The 10,132-nt window shown below is 46.2% G+C and overlaps 1 protein-coding gene across 1 annotated transcript in view; it reads right to left on the bottom strand.

The window, feature by feature from the left end:
* Window positions 1-224: 224 nt before the first annotated feature.
* SCYL3 (SCY1 like pseudokinase 3) overlaps window positions 225-10,132 on the bottom strand; it is a 32,241-nt gene continuing 22,333 nt past the window's right edge. The window contains exons 11-14 of the mRNA XM_077332259.1: window positions 9,808-9,979; window positions 4,128-4,289; window positions 2,736-3,424; window positions 225-553 (exon numbers count right to left, since the gene is read on the bottom strand). Of these exons, the coding sequence (XP_077188374.1) occupies window positions 491-553; window positions 2,736-3,424; window positions 4,128-4,289; window positions 9,808-9,979 (1,086 nt within the window). The 3' untranslated portion in view covers window positions 225-490. The remainder of the gene's footprint in view (window positions 554-2,735; window positions 3,425-4,127; window positions 4,290-9,807; window positions 9,980-10,132) is intronic.

The raw sequence follows: 10,132 nt of genomic DNA, 5'->3' as shown, positions 1-10,132 counted from the left end.
GAGTGGTTTTCATTTCAAAGGGTACCTTCTGGAAAACAGGAACCTCAACAGCGGCAGATAGGTGGGAACAAAATCCACCCCGTAAGAACAAAATAGACTCCGTTCTGTCTCACAGACCCATTCTCAGGTCTGTTCGCACAAGGGCTCTTGGAGCACTTTAGTCATGGCTTCTTGCACACCTGAGGCTTAATTTCCTGACTAAACAGATGGTACAAACACGATGAGTAAATTATCCATTTATTTTTTCCCTAGTGTTCTCCACAAACAACTGTTCCAGAAAGATAAAACCTCCTATCTTCAAGGCATCTCCTCAGTCCAAGAGCTGTTTTTCTAGCACCGAGGGCAGTAGGGCCCGCCTTGCAGGTCAGAAAAGTAAAATACTTGCTCCACCTGGGAAGATATTCTGAAGAGGGTTTTTGCTGCTTGTGGAGAAAAAACTGTCCAGGGCACAGTAGAAGCAGCCAACTCCAACACAAGCAAAGGTGCAATATCACCAGTTGGTTTCATCTTCCCATTTTAGCTCTTCTTCTTCTTCCCAGCCATCATCATCTACCTGGAATAATCACACAAACATTAGAATCCCTTGTGGTCTTGCTGGCAAAACCTGATTAACTTGCACCTGGGGAAACTAAACAAAGAACAGGTCAAAACAAGTATACCCTGGGGCAGGTTTTTAAGTTGCTAGAAAATAAAGCGGGAGCCCGCTATCACTTTAAAAAGTTGCCACAAAACTTTTGCTGGAATGCAGTATTAAATCAAAACTCACTTCATCAGATGCACGCAACATACATGGTCAACTAGTGTACATCATAAAGTTGCAAAGAGGAAGGAAGACCAAGAAGACATAAAGAGACCAACTTAAGATCCCAGCCAATCAAAAATAACCCACTCAGTTGCTTGCAGCCTTTGATATAGGTTCATTGGTTTTATGGATATACACCTCATATGCCTGATTAAGTTAGCTCCTAGTCTCTTAAAATGCCACTAGACTTTTGTTACATTTTGCTGCTAGACTGGCACTGCTACCCATTTGGAATTTGTTTGTCTAGAGCAGTTCTCAACGTTCCCGCTGGTGCGACCTAAAGGGGGTTGTAGGATTGCGTGCTCCGGCGTGCTGGTTGTCCCTCCACGCCACTGGTAACCCTCCACGTCCCTCAGCCTTCCATGATCGCCAGCATGCACAACCACCACCTCCGTAGAAGCAGATAGACCAGTGGTTCTCAACCTTCCCCTTTGGGTTGTGACCCTCAGATTGAGAACTGCTGATCTAGAGCAGGGGCAGTCAACCTGTGGTCCTCCAAATGTCCGTGAACTACAATTCCCATGAGCCTCTGCCAGCAAACGCTTGCAGGGGCTCATGGTAAATGTAGTCCATGGACATCTGGAGGACCACTGGTTGACTATCCCTAGAGTCTAGAACAGGCTTTCTCAACCGGGTTTCTTGATGGTTCTGGAAGGGTTTCCCAAATGGGTGGGAGTTAATTTATTTTTTTTATATATATTTTAAATGTTTTAAACATTTGTTGCGTCATGTGAGCGTATACAGTGAGGTCTACCCACTCCCTCCCCAAATGGCCAATGATGGGCCTGGAGGGGGTGGAAAGTGGAGGGGCCCTGGGTGGGTACGCACACACCTCTGCTTCCCAACCATGTTCTATAAAATTGTACCACTTCTGGGGTTTCTTGAAGCCTGAAGAATGTTTCAGGGGTTTCTCAATGGTAAAAAGGTTGAGAAAGGCTGGTCCAGCCACAAGCAAACATTGAACTGGGAAACCTCTGAAGCCTTTGTGGCACAAAAAAGTATGGACCACCAGCTGGTAGCAGCCTTGAGTCTCAGCAAAAACAGTGGATCACGTCTGAAGAAGTGAGCAGTGAGTCACGAAAGCTCACACCTTGCCACAAATTGTGTTAGCCTTTAAGTGCTGCTGGATTCTTGTTCTTTTCTACCTCCAGCGGACTACAAAGCAATTGGATGCTGGCAATCAGAAAACTACTTAGGGCCGCATCCCCCTATCACAATCAGCAAACAAAAGCGTACATTACGTACGCACTACCTCCTTGCAGAACTGCCAAGCTTACTTTTCACAAACTCTTTGTGTACCAAGGGCTCAATGTTGGCAGTTCAAACATGATTTGTGCCGCACAGTCCCCTTTTTAAAAAGGTAAAGGTATCCCCTGTGCAAGCACCAGGTCATGTCTGACCCTTGGGGTGACGCCCTCTATTAAAACTCTAAAAAAGCAGTGCCTGATGTTGCTGCTTCTGAATGGCAGCTGATCTGAGTGCAGTCCTGGGAAACTCACTTCAACTTGGAAGTTTAGAGAGGCCAGCTGTCCAGCCTTCTGGAGACGCTGTTGTGAAAAACACACGGAGTTCACTCTCGGTTACAGGAGCCCTGAGGCCCTGGCTTTCCTCTGCAACCTCAGAGAGACTGTCAGCCTGCAGTGTGAGTGCCTGAGGGGCAAACAACAAACCTGAACAGGTTTGATCATCAGAGTGCATACATTTATGGAAGCTGCTGTGTTTCCGTGACAGTTTTGGGGGGAGCTGTTCTAAAATTACTGGAAAGCTATGTCGGGTTCTCCAGATTGGTACAATTCTATACATAAAAGGCTACCAAAAAACCCCAAAAAAACACACACCTTTTATTGCTCTGTCTCCTTGCTTAGTCAGGTCAGAGCAATTTCAGTACAGCAGTGGAGTACTATGCCTCATGAACACAGCCCTAAATCCTCACCTCTGTGACAGCAGCCGCCGCAAATTTGGAAGAAAACCGCACCTTCTGAGCATCTCCCGCACTGCTGGTGATGGTATCTAAATTGCTCTGAGCGACAGGGTGGGGCCCCAGCTCTGGCAAAATCAGAAGTGCAGATGCAGGTTTGATGTCTGGCACCATATCAGCAAACCAGTCCAGCTCAGGGTCGTGCAACTCTCGTTTCTTCACTTGGATGGTGAATTCCTCTCCTAAACCACATCCCCGCCTTGGAAGCCTCTCGAGATGGGATGCCTTGGGCTGCCTGGAGCTTTCGTCCTGCAGGTCCTTGTGGTCATAACTCTCGCTGCTGCTGCCAGGCCCAGAGGAAGAATTCGAAGGCAGAGTTCTACATTCTCTTTCAACCTCCATCATGCCAGGAGGGAGGTGAGGCTCTGCAATGTCGTTGGGCCTATTTCCTGAGGGGCTTCTAAAGGGAGGGTGATGAGCCATGTCAGCCCAAGGTTTCTTATCCGTGAGGCCACCGCCGGCATGAAACTCTTGCCTTTCTGCATCGACAGCTGTGCCTTTCTCAGTCTCTGGCTCCTCGCACTCACTCCAGTCCGGCCATTCCTCTGTTGTGTTCTCAATTCCCAGCGGGCAGCTGCCATCACTCCTCAATATGTTCACGCCAGCAGGAGCACCATTTAAAGAGAAGGAAGCATCTTGTCCCCCTGAGGAAGGCATACAACATCATATCTGCTCAAGAAACATGCCTGACAATCCTACTGTGGATCAGGACTACGCGCTAGAGAGCCAGCCTGGTGTAGTGGTTAGGAGTGCGGACTTCTAATCTGGTGAGCCGGGTTTGATTCCCCATTCCTCCCTGACTTGCAACCAGCTTGGGGTGGCCTTGGGCTCACCACAGCACTGACAAAGCTGTTCTGACCGAGCAGTAATCTCAGGGCTCACCTTTCTCACAGGGGATTTGTTGTGGGCAGAGGAAAGGGAAGGCGACTGTAAGTTACTTTGAGCCTCCTTCTGGTAGAGAAAAATGGCATATAAGAACCAACTCTTCTAGAGTAAAAATGCCAATACAGACTTTTCCCTGCCTGCTGTTCTGCAGTTGCCCCTTTTCACCCGCCTCCAAGGGATGACTGCGCCCAATTGTCTGTCTTCACCACATCCTTCCCAGTACTTCATCGCATCTTGCCCATAAGGGCTTATCCAACACACAATATCAAGTTTTCTAGCCCTGCATCAACAGCAAACTTGGCAAAGCTCTTAAAAGGAAACACACGTGCGATGAAGTGGGGAGAGGGCATCTCCCAATCCGAAGTGGTGGCATTAAGTGCTGTGAAGATTTTGGGGTCAGCCTGATGCGACAAAACTTTTGGAAGGCATCAAGGAGTGAAACAATAAGGGTAACGTATTTACCTTTCTTTAAGGCCACATGAGAGTCTTGCCTTGGCACGTGGTTCTTGTTGCGGAAGGATGTATTTCCAGAGTTGGGGCACTTGAAGAGGACACCCGAAGGATTATTCTGTGGGGGCTGATAGGTTTGCTTACTCTGGCGGCTCAGTATGTGAGTGGGAGATTCTGTAAGGAAACACAAGCAAAATATACTTGAATTTATATGCCGCCATCAAGCTCTCGGCATGGCGGACACGAAGGATGGGGCTGGGCTGTTCAGACGGAAACTGCCTCCTCTCCTGCTCTGAAATTAAGCAGCCAGGATGCACTTGGATGATTTTATAGCACAAAAATGGCCTTATTCACTTAGAAAATGAGTATGCTACATCTCAGAATGTAAATAAATGTAAAAACAAGCCAATGTGACCAGGTAAATAAAAACATGCAGCGGCATAAATGTAACATAAAACAAAGAAAGCAGTGTGAAATGATGCCGATAGAACCATCTTCAGCCAAGGAACAGACTGTGAAACAAGACAGGTCTCTTCAGTTCAAAAGCATGGGCAGTGAGAAATATTTTGGGCTGGTGCTTAAAAGGAAAGTGCCAGGCAAGTCTCAAAGGGGAAGGCATTCCACAGGAGAGGCACCAGCACTGAAATGGAAGAAGCCCTGCCTCTTGTGTCATCTGTGGGGCAGTGGTGCACAGAAGAGGATCTGGTGGGCTGCACAAGACTGGGAGGCAGGCCTTCAAGCCCCTGGCCCCAAGTTCAGAGCCTTAAAACTGCCTGTATTTTAAATTATGCAAACGCTCCTGTATCATGGAGAGTCAAGGCTGTGAGCCTCAAGGCTGTGAGCTGTGAGCCTTGACTCTCCATGATACAGGAGCGTTTGCCTAATTATACTCAAATATTAACAAGGACGGACTCACTGCCACTGACGAAAGATTGAAAATGGAAAACAAATCTAGAGACCGTTCTGGCAGAGTCGAAGCCTGAATAAATAACATAAGAGACTTTTTATCTTTTCAAGCTTTATTAAGCCACTGGATAGATTCTGTTTCTCTCTTGTCACTAATTTTGAATCGTCCATTTTTTTCGTGCAGCAGTTTGTATTTTAAATTATGCCTGGAAACAGATGGGCAGCCAGTGCAGCTCTTCCAACACAGGTGATATGATCTTTGAATTCGCTTCCTGACAACCTGGGTGTTACCATCTGGATCAGTTGAAATTGGTTTTCACCTGGATGCAATTGGATCATAGCTGACAGGGGCCAAATCACACTTTGAGGAATGCCCAAAGCGAATGCATCCCCTGAGCTGGTGAAAAGCACCACACAGCCAATATCTAGCCTAGTTCCAGGGCTATGAACCTGCTGTAGAACAGGCTGACTTATCATGCCTCAAGTGTCTTTTTCCTTAACCAATAGTACCTTCAATCCTGTTTAGCCTGAACTTTAATTCTGTTGGCCCTCATTCCTCCCATTACCTTTTCCAGGCACATGTTCAGGGGCTGGGAGTCATATGCATATTAGTGGAGCCTCATTCCAGACTCCCAGAAGGTTGTTCCCAGTGGTTTCACGTCAATATTCCCCAGGCTGTTAAGCAAGATGGACTCCACAGCACAAACGCCATGGGGTCAAGGAGCAGTTACCCAGAACCATTTTCTGTAATCAGTCAGCCAGGTTAAGGATGAACCTCTGAAGCCCTCTGTCCTCTACTCCCACCCAGCCAGCTTCTCCTGGGAGGGATAAGGACTTAAAGATTGCCATGATTCAGGAAAATGGCTGTAGATGCCCTCCCGCTGTCACTTCCCTGATGAACACACAAGCAGCAAACAGATGGTGCTCCAACGGCATCCGGATTATTGACTATGAAGGGTTATTTTAAAGGTTAACTCAAGTAGTTTCAGAAAGCAAAACAGTTGGACATTATCTTGAGGTGTTCTTTCTTCCGGACAAGGGAACATGTCTCCTAAGATGCTGCCTGTTGCAGTGCATGTGTGTGAGATTTAAAAAGGAAGGATGGTTTTGTTCCCCAGAGCTATTTTATTTACATGCATGCATATGCGGTTTTGACAGAGTAGCTCATATGACAAAGTAGACATATTTTGAGTGAAACCTTACTCATCATATAAATAGAAATAAATAAATTAGTACTGATAAATTGCTGCGACCAGAACAGGATCTTGAAAGCTCCTCTGTATGCAGACCTGTGCAACAGAAATCTTTATTTCTCAGGCACTGGTTAAATGAGGTTGGGCTGCCTAAACAGACTCAGTATTTGTGCTTCTGGATGGTATCAATCGTTTTATATTTCTACATGGACCCAACAAACTTTACTATTCCCAATGGTAGCAGAACCTGCCTGGGAAATGCACTGATTCTTTCTCTGCCTCTAATATCAGACACATTGACAGTTCTCCTAACTTAGCAATAAACATCAGACTCAAGAATGCTACATCCAATGGTCTTCGGTCTCCACCAAATCCATGCCTAAAGTGCTGTCGCACAGCTAAAGACCAATAACCCAAAGTACATGCTCCAAGACAATATTAACTAATGCCTAGAACGCACAGATCACAGACGGCTATGCCTACGACTCTTCAGTTGTGAGGTCATATTAACTTCCTGGCCTAAGATAGGAAGACTACAGTGGCCAATCAGGACTTGGGAAAGAATGTAGCCATTTGAGGCCAGTCCCAAGGCTGTTGTGCTCCTGATGGTGGTTGAGATGGTGGCAGAAGACTCTCTTCCTCCTGACAACGTCCTACACAAGGACCAGACAGACTACCAAGTTGAGATCTTCTGTGGGATCCAAAACTGCAGTCAAGAGCAGTGTTGCCAGCTATCCTTGCTTGGCTGAAGTCTCTTCAGGAACATCTCAGATAAGGCATCCAACACGTTCAATGACGTTTTCAACATGGTAACGTTCCTGGCAGACATCATGTGGAATGGTGGCAGGACCACGGCAGCCACTGGTGGTAAAGATGAGGCTGCGTCTGCCACGGCCCCTTTTATTTACCCCAGCCGTGTTTGAAGAGAGACGTCCTCTTTGGCAAGTGTGTTCAGAAAGCTGCAACCAAGGTCGGAAGGGAGTCCAAACCTCAGGGTCCCACCATCCTTGCAGACATGGCCTTTCAAGGCAAGATCGCTTCTGTTTGCACCAGTCTCAACATTCCCAGAGCTGGAGGAAGACACTGCAAGCCACGCAGACCTTTCAAGACCTTTAAAAGTTCCAGATCTGAGGGGAGGGGGCAGCAGGCTTCCCGCAAACGTGCCTCCACCTCTTTGGCTTCCCCAGGAATTGCTGCCCATATACTTTTCAGACCGTTAAGTAGGAGGTTCCTTTTTAAAATCAAAACAAAAACCAGGGAGATTTTGGGGATCAAAAGCACAAGTGGTTGCAATGCTGATTCTGTGCTGACTTTGGCACACACAAAGATACACAGAGCCTAAGACAAACTGGCACCCGCTTATTTTATTAGAAGTTGCCGTATGGACAAGGCCTGATTATAGGAACGCAAGTGACCGGCTGGATCATACTTAGCAGAACATCCTAGTCCAGTTGCACACGGAGGCCAAAAGACAAGCGTAGTGGCCAAGGCACTTGTTTGATATTGCCTGCTCTGAATATGGAGGTCTCCTCTACTCACCACGGCTAAGGCCATTGCTGGATGGATCTATCCCTCATGAACCTAGCCCAGGCTTTCTCACTTTGAGATGCCTTGGCGCCTTTGTGCCGACTGCACAACACCCACCGGTTCTCCTGTGCTTAGCACCACCCCGAAGTAGAAAGCCTGAGTCTAACAGCAGTAGTGCGTATTTCCAGCAGATTCCTAACAGCCTATCTGGCCCCAGTGCCGCTGAGCAGAATTGCAACTGCATGCAGAACAGCAGGCCTCAAGGCTGCAGATGGGAGTTGCACTCTTCTTTTACCCTGCTCTGAGCAGGTGACCGGCCCTGCAACCAGCTTGTCTGATTTAAAGGTTTAAATCACCTTTAAATCACATACAAGAATATAAGCAGGACGGTCTAATAATTAAACCAAACAGAGAGAAACAGACCTATCCAATGGCAATACAATAAATGTATTCATAAAAGAAAGAAGTGTCCTTTTTTTGTAGCTTTCCTTACCTGTTTATTCTGTAGGACTTCTGTCAAAACGGAATCCAGGTAATATCCGTTTGCAGCGAGATTCTTTCCTCAGTGACTATGGGGATACCGGTCTGTATTGACACGTGTCAATACAGACCGGTATCCCCATACCTATGGGAGCCTGTGGCCTGTATTGTATTATTATTATATTATATATAAAGGTAAAGGTATCCCCTGTGCAAGCACCGAGTCATGTCTGACCCTTGGGGTGACGCCCTCCAGCGTTTTCATGGCAGACTCAATACGGGGTGGTTTGCCAGTGCCTTCCCCAGTCATGACCGTTTACCCTCCAGCAAGCTGGGTACTCATTTTACCGACCTCGGAAGGATGGAAGGCTGAGTCAACCTTGAGCCGGCTGCTGGGATTGAACTCCCAGCCTTATGGGCAAAGCTTTCAGACGGCTGCCTTACCACTCTGCGCCACAAGAGGCTCTTTATTATATTATATATTATTATATTATTATTATTATTATATATGTTTTAATTATTGATACCTATAAAATTAATAAGAATACTGAAGGCTCAGGGGACTTGTCACTAAGGAAAGAATTTCACTGAAAATGGATATTACCTGGATTCTGTTTTGACAGAAGTCCTACAGAATAAACAGATAAGGAAAACTACAAAAAGGACACTTTTCTTTCTTTTATGAATACATTTATTGTATTGCCATCGGATAGGTCTGTTTCTCTCTGTTTGGTTTAATTATTAGACCGTCCTGCTTATATTCTTGTATGTGATTTAAAGGTGATCTCACGAGAGCCAAAAAGGTTGGGGATGAAAGCAATTATAAAAGTAGAAACATTTTATTGGAGCTCCTATTTTTAAAAACATTAAAATATATCTGATGGCACACATAAAGTATCTGGGTGAGGACACCAGTATTGCCAAGTTGTTAGGACCAGGATCTAATGGATCTTCATCAGAGGTAAACTGACAGATGCACACACATGAATTATATATTTATACAATATTACAGGGGGGAGTGAAAAAACTTATTTGATGCGGTATAGCTCGTTCCGATCCTGCAAGGTGTTCCTATTTAGCAGAATCCTCAGCCAGCTTGTATCTTCTACCTCCCCTGGATATTCCAGAGTCCTCCTGCGTGTTCTTCTGAAGAAAGGTCCAAAACGAGAAGTCCTCTGATTTACCTCTGATGAAGATTCATTAGATCAGGGGTTGTCAACCTGTGGTCCTCCAGATGTCCATGGACTACAATTCCCATGAGCCCCTGACAGTGTTTGCTGGCAGGGGCTCATGGGAATTCCAGTCCATGGACATCTGGAGGACCACAGGTGGACTTACCCCTGCATTAGATGAAACACGTTAGGTTCAGGTCCTAAAAACTTTGCAAAACTGGTGTCCTCACCCAGATATTTTTATGTGTGCCATCAGATATTTTAATGTTTTTAAATATAGGACCTCCAATAAAATGCTTCTATTTTTACAATTGCTTTCATCCCTAACCTTGTTAGTTCTCGCCTGTTTTTTAGGTTGGGCTTTTTGTTTCCCTTTATGGTGCCTGTTAAAGCGGAGCTCAACGATGCACTTACCTTCAGGGGAAAGGTCGGAGGTTTTGGTGAAGCTTGGCGCTGAGCACTTGAAGATCTTTGTTCTGTCACCCCCGACGACCACGTCAGGTCCGAGCAGAGAGACCAGCACTCCTAAACTCTGCAGTGTTACGGCTACCAGAGCATCACTGGTGTCCCGCAGCCCCAGTAAAACCTAGGAGGAGGAGATGCTGTCAAGCACAAACTAGCTCCCGCATCCATGCAACTCAAGAACTACACTTCCCTACCTGTTTGCATCATGCCATTAAAAAAAAACCCAATCCACGGGGGGGGGGGGTGTCCTAGTATTACCGTTCTTCAATTTAAT

The sequence above is a fragment of the Paroedura picta genome, chromosome 4 (genome assembly GCF_049243985.1).
Source record: "Paroedura picta isolate Pp20150507F chromosome 4, Ppicta_v3.0, whole genome shotgun sequence".
Lineage (NCBI taxonomy): Eukaryota > Metazoa > Chordata > Lepidosauria > Squamata > Gekkonidae > Paroedura > Paroedura picta.
This window is presented reverse-complemented; position numbering and strand designations above follow the sequence as displayed.